The 20673-nt window shown below is 36.8% G+C and overlaps 3 protein-coding genes across 9 annotated transcripts in view; 2 read left to right on the forward strand and 1 right to left on the reverse strand.

Moving 5' to 3' along the window:
- LOC110836256 (uncharacterized) overlaps nt 1–10378 on the reverse strand; it is a 29186-nt gene extending 18808 nt beyond the window's left edge. For 3 of the 4 annotated variants that reach the window (XM_087342433.1, XM_087342436.1, XM_087342435.1), the window contains exon 1: nt 10245–10378. The gene's annotated coding sequence lies outside the window, so the exon portion shown is untranslated. The remainder of the gene's footprint in view (nt 1–10244) is intronic. The other variant, XM_022077264.2, reaches the window with a different exon arrangement.
- LOC110836212 (allantoinase, mitochondrial) lies at nt 3408–10552 on the forward strand. The gene is made up of 12 exons (XM_022077146.2): nt 3408–3573; nt 4509–4662; nt 5140–5291; nt 5505–5619; nt 6684–6830; nt 6976–7021; nt 7446–7542; nt 8067–8253; nt 8727–8871; nt 9398–9570; nt 9834–9866; nt 10233–10552. The coding sequence occupies exons 2-12, from the start codon at nt 4510–4512 to the stop codon at nt 10365–10367; spliced, it is 1383 nt and encodes a 460-aa protein (XP_021932838.1). The 5' UTR covers nt 3408–3573; nt 4509; the 3' UTR covers nt 10368–10552.
- A 735-nt stretch (nt 10553–11287) lies between these two features.
- On the forward strand, nt 11288–18570 carry LOC110836211 (uncharacterized). Of its 4 annotated transcripts, none has more exons than XM_087342431.1 (7): nt 11288–11358; nt 12557–12626; nt 13110–14281; nt 14934–15073; nt 15725–15904; nt 16098–16201; nt 16821–18570. In XM_087342431.1, exons 2-7 carry the CDS (start codon nt 12568–12570, stop codon nt 18295–18297), a joined length of 3132 nt encoding a protein of 1043 aa, XP_087198557.1. In that variant the 5' UTR covers nt 11288–11358; nt 12557–12567; the 3' UTR covers nt 18298–18570. The 4 variants fall into 4 exon arrangements, with proteins under 4 accessions (XP_087198557.1, XP_021932834.1, XP_087198558.1 ...); XM_022077142.2 differs by lacking the exon at nt 11288–11358 and adding an exon at nt 11634–11804; XM_087342432.1 differs by lacking the exon at nt 11288–11358 and adding an exon at nt 11634–11804 and having other exon boundaries at nt 14949–15073.
- Nucleotides 18571–20673: the final 2103 nt, after the last annotated feature.

The raw sequence follows: 20673 nt of genomic DNA on the forward strand, positions 1-20673 counted from the left end.
CAAAAATGCATCCCTTAAAAAACTACCAGCAATGTTAAATTCCGTGACTGTACTACAATAAATCCCCACCGCCTCATATATCTTAAGAACAATACGAGAAGGATCAATCCCCATTTCTAGAAGAACAAGAAGAGATAAGACCGGCGAACCTGCCAGATAGCGCAGGTCGCAGAGATAATGTGGTTTGCTAATTTAGACGGTAATAAAACAAATGCCTGTCCCACAGTCCACAAACCCAGGGCGAGTAGTCGGAGGAGAAGTTGGATGAGACACCAAACGATTTGCGGAAGGAAAATGCGGCTCCAATTTAGTTCCTTGGCGTTTCAAAGCACAAATAAAAAAACACGCCACATCTCACGAAGCCCATTAAAAAACATTACTGAGTGTTCATTTTGAGGTTTTCAGGGCGGTGAGTCTGGTAGAAGTTTACCGACGTTTCGGAGGTCCTTGCTGCCTCCGTCATCAGGGCGATGAGTCATCGCATGGACCTCTGAAATGTCGGTGAACTTGTACCAGAACCCAACCCAGAAGGCAGCAATCTTCTGTTATTTTTTTATTTTGAGATGTAAATCGTTCGGTTTCCTTCGAAATTCCAAGTACCAAAGGTACAGCAGTAGTTAAATGTAATTATGACATTAAAAGAAAAAGTGTTTGCGATCCGGTGCAAAATCGCTGTAGAGCATAATTATTTTTTTAAGCATAAGCGTTTGATGTGAGGGTTAGTACATAATAAAAAACATTTTGTAGTCCACATTCTTTCTACGTGATAAAAAATTCAGTCCTCTGCACACAGTCCACATGTTGATGAGTAAATTGGCGATGTTATGTTTTATGCTGCGTAAAAAAAAGTTACGTGGCGAACATTTAAAAAACAAACACGAGAAATGTCCTCACGTGTAAAAATAAAGCAAAATTCCACTTCGCCCAGAATTAGGATTAAATCGCGTAGTGCACATTGGACTATAAGAAACGCTCGTAAGAGGGGACACACCAAGTGCTTATGTTTAAAGACGAACGTTTGCACATTTGGGCTCATTATAAAATGTCTGTGTGATCCTCTGGGTTGAAGCCATGGGGTCTTTGGCGTTCACTGACGAGCGAAGAAATTATTGACCAGCTGAGCAACTATTTACCTTCCCAAGGTCTCTGTTCAACAGAGTTGGTCCCTTTCTTATGTGATAATGTACAAAGCCTTCAACGTTTTCACGCTGTAGAGATGTAAATATAATCATTACATAAGAATAACTTAAGAGTCAGGCCTGAGATGATCACAAACAAATCCTAAACTGCAAAGCAAGGACCGCCCAATTAACAGCAAAACAGATCTGCAGTCTTTGTAAACACGGACGTATTTAAAAAAAAGTATTATTGGAGCTTTCTGAGCAGATCTTACAGCAAAAAAGAGTGTGGACGTGTGAGAAATAGCAAATTCCACGCTCTAACGCAAATTGCAAAAGTTAACAGGCAGTGTGTTATCGAAATGCAAAGCGAATTATTTGTGGCATCTACCGAGCCTGACGCGTGGTTTGGTGTGGCTAGACGTAAGAACCCTTTCAATTCGAAGCTAATCTACGATTTATTTAAAAATCCAGTCCCTGCCTCAAAGAAAACACAACGCATCTCCATGACAACGATAAAATTGTCAATGCTGTTTGGGAAAATAACAGCTGATTATTCTGACAACGCATAAATACATTACAGGCAAAATGAAAGTTTACTTATTATTACAGTGTCTGGTATTGATAGATACCACTGAGCTTTAAAGAATTAATGTGTTGAATGTAAATGGTGAGTGTGGACGGATGTGTAATTTATCGTGGCCTATTTTAAAGATAATATTAAAGCATTTTTACTAGAGTGAATAAAGAACGGAAGACGTGGCCGAACCGCAAAACTCCAAAGTGCACGTAAAACGCATTACCGCTGTGCTATCCGGCTCGATATGAATACCACTGTAAAATGCTTGTTGTAAGAGGGAATTTATTTGCAATGGCAGAAACATCTTCTGCAGTAAAGTTTGTACAACTGCAGGATTAACGAGTAACGAACAGCCTTTAGGAAGGGGGTGGGGGGTGGAAAATTAATATTATTTAGGCAGTGGGATGGGTTCGTTACCATGTGACCGCGGGACGGAGTGGTTAGATCCCCTGTTTCGTATTCGGGAAATCCCAGGTCAAAATTTCAGCCTAGGGACTCCGCTATCCTCAATGAGGCCTTCTGTGGGTTTTCCGAGTGCTTCCAGGGAAATTTCGAGACAGCAGACCCACCTTCAGTATTAGATATCTTCACCAGTTCATTATTCATGATCTTATTATAATTCAACGCTGAAAAGTCCCAGTTACTGACAGCGTCGTTAAATAAACCACAATCACAGAAAAATCCAGACACTCAAAAGTGACAAACTTATAAAATCGGCTAAAAGTTATCAAATATTCCTGCAGATTAAATATAATTTATAGATATATCAAAATACTTAACGTAGCGTTATAAACTCTTGATTCGGACATGATAATCTTGAACTGAGTGATGATGTCACGCGTTAAACCCATCCGTAGTGAGCTACACTCGACTCTGCTAAGGAACAGCACGTACCTGCTGGAAACTGGGACCCCCAAACTTAATTGCCACTAGCGTCTCTTTCCCTTGTGACTGAAACACATTCTTTACAGAACGCGAGGGAAATGAACAAGTTATGAAATGAACGCAAAGAGTAACAATTATGGGGAATCCGCCAACTGGGGATTCCCCACCCAGTAACATCCGCGCACAAAAACACACTTACGCCTTCTTCAGGTAAATCTGCCCGTCAATGTCGTCAAAATGGCTGGAAATCCCCCCCCCCCCCCGTAAAAGTACTCAATGACAAATTTCATAAAAGTTCGTTCAAGCGTACAGACGGACGGATGGACAGAGAGATTTTTGTAGGCGCCCCGCAGGATAGCAAACGCGTCTAGATGACAGCAAAAGACAGGCCATTAATAACATCGGACCCAAGTTGAGGGCCGGACTGGCTTGTCACCCTTTTCCACAGAATGGACGACTTCCTGTCCAATGGACACCAGACGCTCTCTCCCGAAGAAGGAACACGACATGAGCGTTAATATTATCTCCGTAACTTACTATCGACTTCTACAACAGACGAGGTTTTACCGCTGCACTCCCATACATCACAGTATTTAGACCAACTTTACATAAAATCAGTCGTCGAGGCCTCATTTAAGATATAGCCCGGAACTTGGTTGTCGATGCTGAGGAAAACCACGAAAAACCTTTTGTCAGCACAGTCGGTCTCCTGGCAGCGATCTGAGTCCGAGTGGGAAGTTTGAGTGCTAACCACTCGGCCAATAAAAGTTCTTTTCCTTACGCGAAACGACTGTACTCGTTTTCGTAACATCGGTTTTAGAGGTCAATTATTTAGATCACTGCAAGCTGTAGTCGGCTCGTGGTGTGCTGTTTAACTGCGCGTTCGGTGGCATCTGAACCACTTCTCGCTTGAGAATTACCTCAACAGGCGAGCATTTTTCGTAACCGGTAGAATCTTCATGTTCTTGGAGTCGGCGCTGGTGACTTAAGGTAAGAAAACCAGAAAGTGAGCGGATTATTTTTTTTTAGGCACAGTTACGTACGGGAAATGAACCAGCGTACCACTGTGTCTCTTTAGCCTTTTAAACATTCTCCGCGTCCGGGAAAATCTTCGTAAACGGAAACATTCCTTTACAGTAGGGCATAATTAAACATCCATTACAAACTTTCGTTAAAATACACTTAAAATAGAATTTTTTTATAGTTGTTTCATGTGTTTACAAAGCAGATGGCCGATTCTGATAAGTTATCTTCAAGGCAACGTTTTACAGTTAGCACAGAAGCAGTGTTGCCACCTGTGAGAAAGTAAATGGTTAATTTTTTGTATATTAACATCACATCAATCCAAAAACTGTTTTAAGACTTAAGACGACGCTTATGAAAAGGTGGATCACGACCCACCCTGGACATTGGAATAATTCAGACGGGGGGCCGGAGTGACAAATTATACAATAAAGTGTGATTCAGTATAAAGTAACCCAAAAATTTATTTGTCTCTGTTATAAGACACATAAATACGACTGAAATGGGAATAAGACAGCTGTCTCTTGGGTTGTAGCACCGTGCAGTCTGATAGAAGTTTGGAATAAGTACGTCACATATTCAGACATTTAATTTTCGTGAAGTAACCCCATGGGCAGAGATCAGATGGATGTCTCAGGAACTGGTTGAACACACGTAAAAATGAACCCCAAACAAACAGGCCGTCAAGACGTCTTTTTGATGAAGGCGATAAATTTTTGGATTCCATCGCGAGAAGTTTCTTGAACAGACAAATATGAACTTAAATATGTACGGTTCAGATCTGGAAATAACAGGAAACCCCCCAATCAGTAGTGAATAAAGCTGTCAGACCCACAGGCGTCTTGACCCAAATAAAGTCCTGAACGTCACATTATTTTGAAAATGTCTCACGTATTCAACAGGATGCCAGGAATGAGCACGAGAAAGTTATTCAGAAGTAAGAAGGTTTTGCTGGAAGATGGCTTACAAGAAGCGGGAATTTTGGTGGGACAGGAGGGGAAGATCGACAGAATAATGAGAAAACATGAGCTGGAAACCCTTCAGAAAAATGTGGAGGTGAGTATAAATAACGTGCAGATTTAGTGATAACTAAATTCTGCTGTCATGCTTCGTGTATGAGAATTTGGATTAGATTAATCTGGTTCAGGGCAATGTCAAATGAGAGGCTGTTGCCTTGTAAGCACAGCGATAAACCTTCGCATCACGTTAAAGGCAGATAATTTCTAGAGTAGCCAAGTGCATCTTCTCAAGGACTCTGATCAATGGCGTGAACAAATTAGTGTTTGGAACCTCCCTCTATTGAATCTAATTCATTAACAAGCAAATACTATCAAATATTTATGCTCCCCATTCCTGTCTGGAGTGACTAAAGAAAGCCATGAAACACCTAAGTCAGACCTGCTTCATTTTCTATTAAAATTTCAGGAATATTACACAAATAATTTATTAAAAATATTAGATATATGTTGTATTAAATGTTTTTTTATATTCTTGCTTAATTAATTTTCCTGCTATGGAATTTTATATTGACAGGTCTTTGACGTGGGAACGCTCGTGATAATGCCTGGTTTGGTCGATTCTCACGTGCACGTGAACGAACCAGGACGAACAGAATGGGAGGGATACTGGACTGCCACGAGAGCGGCTGCAGCTGGAGGTGTTACCACCATCGCAGACATGCCACTGTAAGAAGGAAGAAGCACATTGAATCCATTTTCTAAATACCACACAGCAGTCCCTGGTTATATTAATCGGAAGATCAGCAGATCCACCTAAAAACTGATGCTTCACATTACTATAATTTCACTCAGTAAAATTAATTTTTTATCTAAATTAAGCCGAAAGTCCAACAATCACATTCACGCAGAAATTTTATAATGGAAAAATTGTATTTGCAGAAACTCCATCCCACCCACAACTACAAAAAAGAATTTAGAGACCAAAATGATTGCAGCAGAAGGGAAAATGCACGTCGATGTTGCTTTCTGGGGAGGAGTTGTACCCGGCAATCAGGTTGGTTGTGCGCAGAATATGTACTGAATTATAAAAAATGTCATAAAAGAAAGTAAGTAAACTGCTTAGAAAATACAGGATTCTTACACCTTCAACAACTTACTGACAAGGAATGTGATAAAACAGACATATGAATATCATTTCCAAAGTTTCTGAGTTATTTTAATGATATATTTAACGCGGCTAGAATCATTAAATTTACACAACTTGAAAAAGACAAACCAGCAGGTAACGACACACTGTCCAACGAAGGATCTAATGCACACACACACAGTCTACTTTAGTTACCAGATAAAACATTTATTCAAAATTTGACAATTTATCTGTAATCATATTCAGAACCCTGAACCAAAATCAACAACCTAACCAATAAACACAGATGAAAATTTTAACCCTTTAGAGTTCAGTGGTATATATTATGTACCACTTGCTTTAACAATCAATAACTCCGAATTCTGTATTTATAGATTTCAGAATAAACAGTGACTATTTCTGGAAACAGCATTAACCAGATGATCTTTGCAATGGAGACAGGTTCTTCTTCTATGGCTCTCCGGTCCGCATTCGGTCCACGGCCTCCTCAATTCTCCTCTTCCATTCGGTCCTCTGTTAGGTCCGTCTGTCCGAGGCTTTAATCAAGGTTTCAAAATGTCTTCCTTTTTACGGTGCAAGGTTGTTAGCCTTGCGACCAACCCCCAACCTGGAGGACCAGGGTACCTGTCTTGGTCTGACCTCTCCCCCTCGACCAATCTGGCTAGGGAGGCCCTACCAGTAGCTCTTGGGGTCACTGAGGTACTCAAGCCCCACCACCACGACAAGGTGCAGGTACCATTAAGTGAGGTGGAGACAGGTTACTTTCTTATAAAATGGACGGAATTCTTAAATGTTATTTAGGTGAACTTCTGCTTCAAAAGATAAGAAACGCATGGCCCTTCTACGCCACGCTGCTCAGGAGCTGACGCAACTTCCCGTCACCTCTACTAATGAATAAATGCATTCCTCTGCTAGGAACTATCAAAATAACTGCATCACAATTAACTCGCCTCTTCCACATATTTTTATAGAGAGAATTAAAGGACATGGTAAAAGCTGGAGTGGTGGGATTCAAATGCTTCCTGTGTCCCAGTGGAGTCGATGAATTTCCAAACGTGACAAAACAGGATGTGGAAGCATCGCTAAAAGAGTTAGAAGGAACAAATTCTGTCCTCGCAGTAAGTAGTTGCAAATGTATTTCATATTTAAGTGCTGAACAATGTCTTAAGAAGTGTGAGCTTTATAGAGCGAGCTACTGTCCACAGAGGAATTGTCGCCAAACACTTAGCCCCTTTCTCCACTGAAACTGTTTCAATGTTTCAGTTCCATGCAGAATGTGATCTGGGGGAAGAACACATAAAATCTACAGGTACGTTTTAAACTCCACAAAGGTTACAAGGATGTTTAATTTAAAAAAAAAAAATCATAAAACTTACTTAAAATTCAGTTTAAAATTATCCTCCTATTTCCGTTTCAATTTTCAGAGTCAGTGCTTACTAGCAGACCTAAATTCAAAATGCTCTTATTTTCCCCAAATTATCTGATCAAAAAAAAAACTGTCATGAATAGTACAAACCAAGATCATTCAATATGGAACACAGGCCAATAAAATATGGAACAACGCAACAGGACAAACCCACAGACAAGGCGCGTTAATAAGAGACAATTGTCATATAAATGAGATGCATAACAGCTCCATGAAAAGGCAGATATTACACTACACAAGTAGTAGTACTTTAATAAGAGAGTTACATTAACAAATTAACTTTAAAATGCCAACATAACTGTTACAGATAATCGTTCTGAGTATCAGACGTTCCTGAGATCAAGACCACCAAAGATGGAGGTAGCCGCTATTCAACTCATAACACAATTATGCTCAAAATACAGGTAAACATTTCAATCTACAATAAACCGAAGGCAGACTCATTCTAAGCAAAAACTTTCCAAATTTCATTCTGTGAAATATTATAAAGATGATCTCGCTCAGGATGGGGACCAGTGGTGGGCTCTTGTGAACACAGTAACAAACCTTCTGGTTCAATAAAAGGCAGGAAAATTCTTGGACTATCTGATCATACTATCGGCTCCTGAAGAAGGACTCTCTCCTCCATGGAGTTATTTTGAAACTTTTAATATATCTTAATTTATTTATTTATAATTTATTTAATGATGCTTTTTCAGTAGCTCGGGCCATATAACGTCAATGGAAATATGGCTAAAAATTGATCTTAACAGATTATAATGTGAAAAACTGAACTACATTGACTTCGCTGAAGACAGACGTTTTTGACCTCTGTATTTAAACTTTAAGTTTAAAGGCAAATGAATAATTATCAATTGCACAAGAAGACAAACTTTCCTTTTGAAGTTATTCAGATGCATGTAAAACCACTGGTTATGTTGTGATTCAGTGTCAGGTGCCATATTGTTCACCTATCAGCAGCAGAGGCACTGCCACTTGTGAGGGCAGCTAAGAGCAGTGGGGCTCACCTCACAGTTGAGACGTGTCATCACTACCTGACACTCAACGCAGAAGCAATTCCAGATTCTGCCATGCAATACAAATGCTGTCCACCCGTTAGAAGTCTCCAAAACAGGGTGAGGTTAAGACTGAACTTGCATGATTACAGCACTGTTTTCTTGTACAGGTTACAAAATATTGTTAGAATAGGCAACTCCAGTAGGTTACGATGAGCCGAGTATGTGACTAAGATGTTAGAGACAAGGAATGCATGTAAAACATTGGTGAGGAAACCTCTTCGAAAGCATCTACTATATGATTAGTACACGAGTCCATAATCTCCAGACTTTTACGTTACTTAACAATTTTATCAGCAGACCGATTAATGTAGCTTCACTTGTAAATGAAAGAGAAGATGAATGTAATATGATAATTAATCCCAATTGTACTTGAACATTTTCCTGGATATGGAGGTATTTATGTTCCCCCAAAACTCTTGATATCTACCTAAAAGTTCAAAAAGCATTACAACCGACAAGACCAACATAAACATCTTCATCATAATGAAAACCCCAGATCGCATTAATATGTTTCTATTTGTGTATGCCAGGAAAGACTATGGGCTGCTTTAGTATCTGGTGAGCTAGACATGGTGGTATCTGACCACTCACCATGCACACCAGAATTGAAACAAACGAAAGAAGGAGAAGGTGACTTTTTATCAGCCTGGGGTGGAATATCCTCCCTCCAGTTTGGTACGTACAATGACATTCGTAAATACGTGCCAGAAAATAAATCAAGTAAGAAACATAACCACACACTTAGCATGGTTTTCAAGAGGATGGACCATTAAACATTACATATCGTACCCATTTCATTTGGCTTGGCTTTTTTAAGATACAAAATGGGACATGGAGTGGTATTTGTAGGTCCATAAGGAGTTCTTCACTTACTATAGAGAATGAAGAATACCTAAAATTTTGGGGTGAGGTAGGGTGGCCTCCAATGGAATAGCATCATTACCAAATGCCATCAAATTCTGTTCAGTAGTTCTTGAGTTGAAATATACAAACAGCTGTATGACACAGTCAACTACAGACACTGATTTTATGCACAATACGCAAAGTTTTATATAAGACAAACAGATAAAAAATAGAACTTAATAATATGCATAACCTCTAAATCCTGGGAATGGGTTCTTCCGTGTTCATCATTATTTTAACATGTATCTATTACACAGAATCCCCTTCTAGCTCTAATATGTTTCCATCTTGTAATTAGGGTTGTCACTTTTCTGGACTGAAGCCAGGAAGCGAAGTTTTTCAATAGCAGATGTATCACGCTTCTTGAGCCACAACCCGTCCAAACTCTGTGGACTGGATCATGCCAAAGGACAACTCAAAGAAGGGATGGATGCAGATTTCGTAATATGGGATCCAGAAGCAACATTCAAGGTATGCTTATTAGTAATATGATACAAGAAAATGTTATGTTTATGCTTCTATATATCTACTGCCAATGACCAAACATAATCACATTTGGTTAAGACCCATACATTCATTAAACACACGCGCGCACACAACTCTGATCCTTAAAGTAAAATTTTTCTGAACTTCTGACATGGTTTAAGTATAAATTAATTAACATATTTTTGTTTACAGATGTAATTTGTATTGTTTGGTATAGATGTAAATAACACCATCATTTCCCTTTTCAGGTGGAGAAATCAATAATTCAACACAAACACAAGGTAAAGAAACAAATGAGTGACCAAAAAATTAAAGAGAGTTTTATGATAATTTTAATATTTGTTCACAGTTAATATTTAAAAATTTCTCACTGTCACTATTGTAAAAAAATATTGTGAGTAATCAAACTATATCAGTTATTTACAAATGAATAGCTTACATGTCCAAATTGTTATAAAATGTTACAGATGAAATTATAAAGAACAGATTGAAAGAAAGAATTCTGATGGATAAAAATATATTTAAATATCAAGCAGAGGTAAACTCCTTAGGAATATCCCTTGAAAGATGTTTCATAATATCTGTAATTGGCCAACTGGATGTAGTATTGTAAAAGGTGAAGATAACTTATTTATAAATGTTCACAGCTGACACCTTACCTTGGGAAGCAGTTAGATGGATGTGTCATATATACCATTCTACGCGGTCGCACTGTGTATCAAAACGGGAAATTTTCACCTCCTCTGGGTCAACTGGTTCTTTCTTCAGCATCATTAAACTGAACTGCACTTCTCGAAGAGAAAACTTTGTTTTGTTTTCTTCTTTGCACTACGAAACAAGATTAATTCAAAAAATATAATTCTGTCTGTCAGTACTATACTCACTGATGTAACAAAACCTGTACTCAGTATTTTGTACATCTTTCTAATATAGACATAAATAATTCATTAAATTAAATTTCATTTAATACATGTTTCATTCTACCATTCAGTTAAAAATATCTAATTTTTGTCTCCTTCCTGAAAACATAACATTTAAAATATTTAATACCTTAATTCATTGGTACAGATTTTAAATTCCAGGGCACTGCTTGTACAATGCACGAGAATCTTCAGAATGTGAAAAAATGTTAGTTGGATAGTCTAACAAGAACAGCAAACTCAGAAGACCTTCGAGTAGTGTAGATGAGAGGATAATATTAAAATAAATCTTACTGAAACAGGATGATAGGACATGGACTGAATTCATCTGGCTCAGGATAGAACCAGGTAGCAGGTTCTCATGAGCATGGTAATAAACCTACAGAATGCATAAAATGTGAATTTAACAGGAGGTGAGTAGCTATCAGCTTCTCAAGCAGACTGCTGCTCAGTAACAATAATAACAACACAAACATATCTACAATTTCATGCAATAATAAAAAATAAAACCCTAGTGGGATTTACCCCAAGGACTTAGTTATGGTGTCTTCTAGTGTTTACAAGCTTGCAAGATGCTGGACACATGAATGTTAAATTTCTTTATTTAACGAAGCTGTTTATAACTCAGGCTATAAAGCAGAGAATGGCAGGATGATTAATGCGTAGGAAATTAATGGATGGTACGGGTCATGTCCTAATTTAAGGTCCTATCCTAGCATTTACCGGAAGAGACTGTGGAAGACAACGAAAACCCAAACAAGAAGTGTCGTGTTTTTGACCAAGATTTGAACCCGGAACCTCCTGAATGCGAAGCAGGAATGATATTTGGAGTCCTTCTTACTTGACGTCGCATGTACGTAATTTCTCAAGCGTGTTTATGTATTTACCTTTGAGGTTATATGCAAGAGGGATTATCGCCATCACTCACAAACACACAAGAAGTATTCTTTCTTCTGCGAAAATCTGTATGCACCTCAATTTTCGTCATGAATAGTATCCACCAAAAGTTTTAAAATTTGAATTTGGCCGATTAAGTCCCTATGTTATACTTTATATCAAAGCAATGTTTTTGTGGTATTAGCACCATAATCCCGCCCTTCTGATAAGCTCATGGATTACACGGTCTATAGCACACAGTTCAAAGTAATTTCTTATACCAGAGATATCCGAAGTTCCACAGATTAACATTGGTAATCCGTGTACATATTCCAGTGGCGGGATATTGTGAACGCTTTAATAAACCGGATTCCAATAGAGTCAAGGAATTTCTTGACCATCTGAGCGATTATCAGTTTTTCTGTAAGGATTCTGGTCCATGTGCCTATTTGTATGCATCTAAAGCGCTGAAATTAGTTCCGTCGACTACAGATCTGCAACTGCTATATCAAAATTCTTTCATGTTGCACCCATTTCAATCATATATCCTCCTTTTTACATTAATTTCAAGCGATGCCGATGTTGCAGTACGCAAAAATTACATCATATTCTAACCCATAGTTGAAGGAAAGCAATGCTTCTCAAGGATTGAAAAGGAAATGTTTTCGAACATCATAGCTGAATGATTACCACTCCGTCATATTCAAGAGATTCCAGCTCTCTAATGTCGGTCCCGAAGAGTGGCTATACTGATAGTTTTCATGGTTTATAGATACATACCTGATAATACAATAAAAATAATAATTTGGCACAGGCTAAACAAGTTCACGATGTGAAAGTATTACTGAATTAGTCTGGATTTCAGGATTATTAAATTGTCATCTACATTACATTGTACATACTTGGAAATATACTGATGTATTAGTATTTGGTAGTAACTGTCTTTTCTTCATTTATATATTGTTAAGATTGTGTTGTGCAATTTTTTAAAAATTAATCCTTGTGACTCCACCATCCTTTTAAAATAGACACTTATGTTAAGAACAGTTGGATTACATTAAGTAGGTAGCCTATGTTTATAGCATCTAGAATAATTTTTTTCATTATGGGTACGGATTATTTAAAAGAAAATGGAAACATCTTTTGACTTTGTGATTTACTACTCTTCTCTACAGAAAAAGAAGTGATGGCTCATGAAGTAACATCTAATTCTCTACCAGAAAGAGAAACTCTAACAAATGAAATGTGAGTAAATAACATTTTTATTTTATTGGAGACTGAGACACAGACAAAAGAGTATCTGCTCTGAGAAATGAGGGCACAGAGAGAAAAATTCTAGAAATGAATTTAATAAATTTAACACAGAGATACAGCCAGTGTCTTGCTTCTGGGAAAGTTGGAAAACCCAAGACTTGCTAAATTTTTAAAATCCTAATTAGTTACTGTTCCTTCATACATTTTAATAACCTCCATATGAGAATTGAGTGTAATCTTTACAAGTGTACAAACTATTTTTAGGAATTTCATAGTTTGGACAAAATATCATGTTTTCTAACCTAAATTCAGTACAATGGAATACTTGAATTATATTTGTAATATCACACATGCTATCTCCTATCCTGATGATCTGGTAGTGGTGGAACAAGTAAATTTATTACTTGGGTTTCTATAATTATGTAACCTTGAATAGTATTGATAAATATTAATAATTATTACCTGTTTCAACAGATTACTAGCAGCTTTAAAACAGAAGCTCAAAGACCCAACAATTCCACGTTTAACTTGGCAACTTCCATCACATCATTCAGAATCTGAAAGCGAGGATTCAGAATGTAACAGTGACTCCAGTGCCACATTTTGTTCAGATTTTGAGAAAGGCAATGATAAGGGACACAAGGCTTTGATCCTCATGTCACGGGGTAACAATCCACCAGAAAATCAAGAAGCCATTAACAAGCAGGATAAAATTCAAGCCATTATGGGAGCTAGTTCAATGACAGAAACTGACAGAATGCAGGTGAAGGATGGTCAAATGATGATTTATAATGCAATGGGAAAAAATAATGATAATTCTATAAGTATGGAAGATGCCAAATGTCCCTGTCCTAGTTCTCCAGTCATTCATGAAATCAATACGAACTGGAGCCATTTAATTGAGCCAATTTTTAGTAATGATGACACAAATACTACATTTCTGACAACTGCAGGCACAGAAAATAATGAAAATATATGCGTCAATACAAGCAGTGAACCTGTTGCTCTGACTAACTTAACCTATAAAAATCCAATATCTGATGTGACATCAGTCAGCAATGTGCAAGTCAATCCAATGGAGATTCAATCTGACTCTATGATGTCTAAAGCTGCTTCAGCGGCCATGTCAGCTGACATATTTGCAAATTTAAGTCCAGCCATGGAACACGGTGGCAGTGACTGCAAGACCAGTCCTAATGATTTTGAACAAGATGGAGTTATAAACAAAAATATGCAACTATCAATAGAAGATGAAATTATAGAAATTGGAAAATCATTTTCCCACACTCTGAATATTGTATCAACAGATAGCACAAGTGAATCCTCACCTGATAATATACTACCCCATTGTAAAAACAACCACAAATATAAAAATAAAGGACAAAATAAAGTGTACAACAAATATGAAGGAGAAAGGTTTAAATCTCAGTTTCTCCTTCCTGATACTACAGGAAATATACAAGACGGTGAAAGCAAAACTAAAGCGATTCGTGCAAAAGAGTTTGACTCTCATGCAAGAAGAAACAGACGAGGGAATTTCCCAAAGGCTAGAGAGTTTCATAATCGTTGCCAAAAGAACAATAATCAAGACAATCATAAATCAGAAAGAACGGAAGAAAGAATTCACAGATTTAGAAAGGAGACAGGTAAGGCTGCAGTAAACCTCAGAAGCAGGCAAGTAAATTTGAAAGCCTCATTTCATATTACAGCACTGGTCACTGTGTTCTGCATTTTATGTCACAAAGTATTAATGCAGTTTAAATGGTACAGGTATCGTGTAGCTGCACACTATTTAAGATTATAGTTTTTAGGAATTTGGCATGAAATTAATAAAATAAATGCATTATGGGCTTATCATGTGTGTCATGTTCCCCCAACTACAGTACTCAATAAACTTTGACAAAATTCAGTTTTGGAAATATACACTAAAGTTGTAATGCAAATTTCATGTTTGCATATACTCATTCAGTAAAACCTCTACATTATACAAAGCTTAATTTTTTTATCAAATTTATAAAAAACTGCTAATTGTATTTGGAAACTGATACGTAATTTAAAAACTGGACATGGCAAGGGAAAACCTTATCTATATAAGGTTAATTAAAACTTGACCCAGAATTTTAATGCTTTCTCTTAACCCTCTGTAGCTGAAGCTTACTAATTTCATGGAATGGGATAGGTGTATAATGGGAGAGAGTACCTCAAGAATACTGCCTAATATGAAACAGGTTAAGACAATTTATTAACATGCTATGATAAAAAGTCAAGGCAAAATATGAACCAATTATGTATTTTTAGTTTGTATGCTTTCAGAGAGAAAGAAGCACAAAATCTGTCCAAGCGTAGGCCGTCGTATAACAAGGATGCAAACAGGATCCTTACCTACTCCTCTGTCTAGTACACACAGAAAGACATTTTCTAGAAGACCACATTCAATGGTAATTTCAAATTATATGTACCACTCTCTCCATCTATCACAGAAAATTTCTACCCAGATGTGTTTCCTCAGCTCCTCACACCACTTACCATGATTTTTTCTAAGCTGATAGTCTTTCCATAAAGGTTGATGACACAGGATTTGAGACTTTCGACGAGTACAATCAATAAAATCTTCTTGGGCAATCCGCCGCGTTAACGTGGTTGATTGCCTGAGATTTTATTGATAGTCTTTTATCTGAATGGAGAGCTATCACATGGTAGAAACAGTTTTTATGGAATGAAGGTTCGCTACCTTGTTCACAAGATCCCACCACCAGTCTTCGTTAACAGCATGTACAGTACTGAATGTTTCCAGCCCTCCACTTTTATTTCTTCATTTCATCTGCTTAATACAATTACATAAAATTGTAAAAGTGGCAGGAGCTGGGATAGCTCAGTCAGTACAGTGAATGACTATGGACTGGATGACCGGGTTCGATCCCCGCCAAGGGCCGAGGACTTTTCCTCCAGCCTCTGCGTCAAGACCTGTTCTGAGGCCCACCGTCCTGTCCAATGGGTATCAGGGTCCTTTCCCAGGGGTAACGTACAACTGCGGCGTGTAACATGTAGTTACAATCCAACCAGTAAATTAATTACTATGTCATTTTCAGAATACAAAATATCGTATCCGGGATCGAATGTCAGACATCCAGCAGGAGGTACGGGCATGGTTACAAGGTTGGGGACCATCTGTGGACAAAGCACGGGCCCATAAACTAATAGCAGAAGTGCAAGAAACACACAAAAAAGTTTTATCTTCATCACAGTCTAATGACTGTGGGAATTTAAAGGTTAGTCCATGACATGGAATCACATCATTGGCTTTTAAGACTGTAATAAGAAACAAACCATTCAAATTATCAAATGTATTGAGATAACTGCATGAGATTTGACATTTTCAGCAATAGTACGCTTGTTTCATAATAATAATCATGTAAATTATGTACGTTTAAAACAGGTTTTTGTTAATACCTTTGTTAACAGCAATATGAAGTAGAGGAGTTTTCGCAGGTTTCTGAAAAGTTGGTGTCTCAACTGCAGTCAGCTTTGATGGAGTCTGATACACAGGAGCAAGGCACTACAAATTTGTAAGTACGAATCAATCCAACCCCCCACCCACACACACAAATACCCAAATATAATTATCAGTACTGATTACGGCTAAATTGTAAAGATCACTGCCACTGAACCATACTGTGGGTGCAGCTCATTAAAATTTATATCACAACTTGTTTCTTTAAGAATATTAATTTGTCCTCCATTGCTGGGCAAAGTTTGGTGAAAGTAGTTAATCTGAAAGGAAGAATGTCTATCAAAGAAATGGTCTGTAATACAAGAAACTAACTAGAATGTACGAAGTATAAATAATCTTATAGACAGACTTTTATAAATTCAATAATGACCCTTCTGGTTCCAAAAGGCAAAAAAATTTGACTAGCTTAGCAACTGTTGGCTTCTTGAGGACTCTACTGCATGGGGTAGAATGCTACAGCATGTAAAGTATTTTTTTTCTGCAATAAAAACTGTGAATTAACAAGTCAATCAGATAGATCCAATTCACCTGTAAGAGTCAAAAAGAAATATTTAAAATGACATCAGATTATGCATATACTTCTAATGAATTAATTATGCAGGGGGCAAATTCCAACAAAATGTTTTATAATGCGTTCTTTGTAACATATATAAACTAACACTTAATTTCAACAGGACCTTGGAATGTCATGCCTGCTGTTCTGAATGTTCAAACACCGAAAGCGATGCCAACATTGAGATGTACGGCCAAGGTGGCAATTATTCTGAAATAATAGGATTGAAAAATGCCTCCATGGTACCTCTTCAAAGAATCCAGCAAAGAGAATTGACTCAAGAAATGGCATTGCCAGACGATGATGAAACTGTTAGAGAACATCCAGCTTCTGTAAGATCAAATTCAGAAAAATTCAGTTCAGAATCACTAGAAATAGCAAATAGTAAGGATTCAGCATCTCACTGTTTATGGAAGCACAGTGGCACCTCTTTGGAAGCCACGTGCTCCAATTTACACAATCTGCTTTGCAGTTATGAAAGAACTCCAGAAATAAGAGATTCATTAGAAACAATGAATCACGGCGAACAAGAACAAATTAAGTCCATGCTTTCAAGACGAGACCCACGGTTACGATCAGCCTCGTACGCTAATCTTCTGTTTGGGACCAAAACCAGTCTTACCAATTACACATGTGAAACAGATACACAATCAACTTACTTTTCTAGTGACCCGAGATCTTCAAAGCAGACAGAAATTGTTTCACATGCTACAGATCTTGCCAAGTTTACGGTACAAATGAATAAACCTGCAGACAGTACATCAGTCAACATTAATTCTAATAACACAAACCACACGCAATCAGCACACACATCTAATAATCAGAGCATTTCAGCCATAAGACAGAATAAAAAGGGATCAAACATAAATTCAAAACAAGGAAAATCAAACAGTGAATACACTGCATCTGTGAACGAGAATATAAACGAATTACCAAAAAATTCATATTCTCAAAGCATCTTGAATCTAACCAAAACAAGTGACTTACCTCATCTCTCAGGCTCGAAGTGTACGTACAGTTCAGGTACAAGTAAAGAACAAGCCACAAATTTAAGTGCAACATCAGGGGAAAAACTGATAATGAATTTTCAATCCAGGGAAAACCCACCTGATGAGCACAGAAATCAAAATGTGAGAGAGACAGAAAGTTCAACTTTCATGAAAAATTATGATGAAACAATTGCAGCTAACATAAATATTAAAAAACGTACAGAAACACCTCACAGTTCCATTAAGACCAAAACCAAACATAGAGTTGAATCAAGAACTAAATTAATGTCCAATGAAAATAGCCAACCAGAGGAAAATGTGACACAACCATCAGTAAAAAGCAGAAAAGAAAAGCAGATGGAAAATTTGCAGCAATTATTATGTGAACGTCAACAGTTCACAGCTGAATCACACAGTTCAGACAACGCTGGTCCAACTCAAAACCTGCTGACACAATCAGAAGAGTTATCATTTATTTTTGGTATCAAAAAAATATGGTCACATTCTGCATCAGAGTTTATTCCAAATTATCAGCTTCCTGAAGGCTTCTGGACAGACAATGCTACTCCTGTTCCAAACGATTTGTTACAAGCAGCGGAAAACTGGTAAAACCTAAAAATAAATCATATGCTATATAGTGTTGTATAACATCTGTTAATTGTAAAATATGTAATTCTATCATCATTTCTTAGTTCATTTCGTTGTCTATCTTATAAAAATACATCAGTCAACATTTTATTCTCATCAGTTCTCATTATTACGCATTGTAATTGCTTACACTGTAATATCAACATGTTTCGTGGTACAGGCGTATCACCATTGTAAATCCATGATAATATGGGCTTATTGTGTTGTTTTGCAAAATAAATTCTTTCTATTTCATGTATTATATTTATTATTCATAAGTGAAAACACTGAAATACCAACAACAGAAAACAAATTCTTGATCAACATTCGATGAAATATTAATACAGGCAAACAAAACAAAAGAGATTAATAAAAAGCAATCAAAGTGCCAAAGAAAAACAACAACAACCATATTGATCAAGAAATACTTCATGAGATTTTAAACTCTTATTATCAATAAAACATTATATTTTATTTTTAAACTCAGGCCCGTGACTTAAAACTTTTTACTTGTCAAACATTTATAATATCTAAGCGATACAAACTCATTTTTGAGTTCCGAGGCTATTCTTGGTGCAATTTAAGTAAATTTCATCATTGTGAAACTAAAGTTTGTACTGTTTTTACGTAAAAGTAAAGTAAAGCTGTCCCACTATACACCGTGTAGACACTTGGGGGGTGGGGGTTTGATGGTATAGCTCCTACTCTTTCTTGACCTCAGCAGTAGATGGGGGTGAGTGGTCAGAGTCATGCCCCAGCTGCGCTTTACCCCCGAGAGAGGACCCCTGTACCCACTGGATAGGAGGCTGGGTGGGATCCAGAGCCGGTATGGACACAGAGTCTAGAGGAAAAATTCTCTGCTGCTGTCGGGGATCAAACTCCAGTTGACCAGTCTGTAGCCAGTCACTAAGCTGATTGAGCTATGCCGGTTCTAAAGTTTGTACTGTTTTCATGTTCAAGTGCTAATTTTAATCTGTATTTGGCAAAAATTACTGAAGTATTAAACAAATTTTTCTTTAGCTTCCAAAATGAATTTGTGATTAATTTCTTACATTTTTCTTTTGTGGTACCTCTTGGAATAAAATATAGCAATGCACTTTGCACTAACCAATATTAAGAATTATTAATCTCTTTTGTCTTCTGGAACAAGTTCAAGTATGATCTTATAAAGCATTACTTAGCTTTTAAATTAATAAATAATTCATTATATAGACATCATAAACTTTGGCAATGTACAGATGAGTGGCCCTGAAACACTCAATACTGTTCTCAGAGTACCACCATTTCAACAGGCTGAAAACAGCAATTATACATTAAAAATAGTAGGCCTTTAAAAATATTGCACAAAGTACATAATTTTCATGACCAATCTCAGAAATGCATAGACTAGAATATTGCATTGCCCAATTGATTAAGCAATGCAGTTTTAAATGGTACAAAGGTCACACTACTTTTCCATTATAAAGATCTTTATAAATGGAATCCACACATGATACTTACTGACAGAAGAAATTATGAATATTCTCCCATTGCATTTAGGAAAAAATAAAAAAGGACCAATTCAAATCAATTCAGTAGTCAGTAATCATTAATATTTGTAAGCGGAAATATAAATGCTGCTTCTGTTAGTCTGGAATTATTTTTTCACAAGTTAACAGAATGCAGATCTGACATGTTTTCATTTTCAAAGTATACAGAGAAAATCAATTCACTCCTGATCTGCATTAATAATGCCTTAAATGTTAATTTTTGTACCAACATATTTATATACTCTAATACATATAAAATTTATATTCAAATACACATTCTGAAGTAACTTTAGTTATAGAGAAGCAGAATGAAGAGTTTGAAACTATATAGGCCAGACTAATCATCGCCATCATAATATTAATGATGATGATAACAACAACTTTTCTGTTCTGCATCATTCTGTATAAATCTATCAACAGATTTATGATTTAGACTCTTGAATTCTTACCTGTATTAATGATATGTTTATTTTTAGGTGTTATATAACCATATTACATACATTAAATTTTAGGCCACAAATTATATTAGGTACAAACTAAATAAATGTAAAATACCTTCATATGCTATAAATAAGGGCTGAGGTGAGACCAGTAAAATGTTGCATGTTTTTTACTGATAAAAATGACATTTAATTAGAAGTTTGGAAAGAATTATGCAAAGTTGTCCTTGACCTTAATTATACATCGATGACATGACGATGCATACGTATATTAGTTTTAACATGTCTTCCAGTTCTTCAACCAACACAGCCAGAGCTCTGCGTTACTACTGTGACGCCATGTAACTACTCAAAATTCATATATACTTAAAACTTAATAACAAATGGGG

The sequence above is a fragment of the Zootermopsis nevadensis genome, unplaced genomic scaffold (genome assembly GCF_977971745.1).
Source record: "Zootermopsis nevadensis isolate Lab colony 2312 unplaced genomic scaffold, Znev_1.0 Znev_ptg000003l, whole genome shotgun sequence".
NCBI classification, from domain to species: Eukaryota; Metazoa; Arthropoda; class Insecta; order Blattodea; family Termopsidae; genus Zootermopsis; species Zootermopsis nevadensis.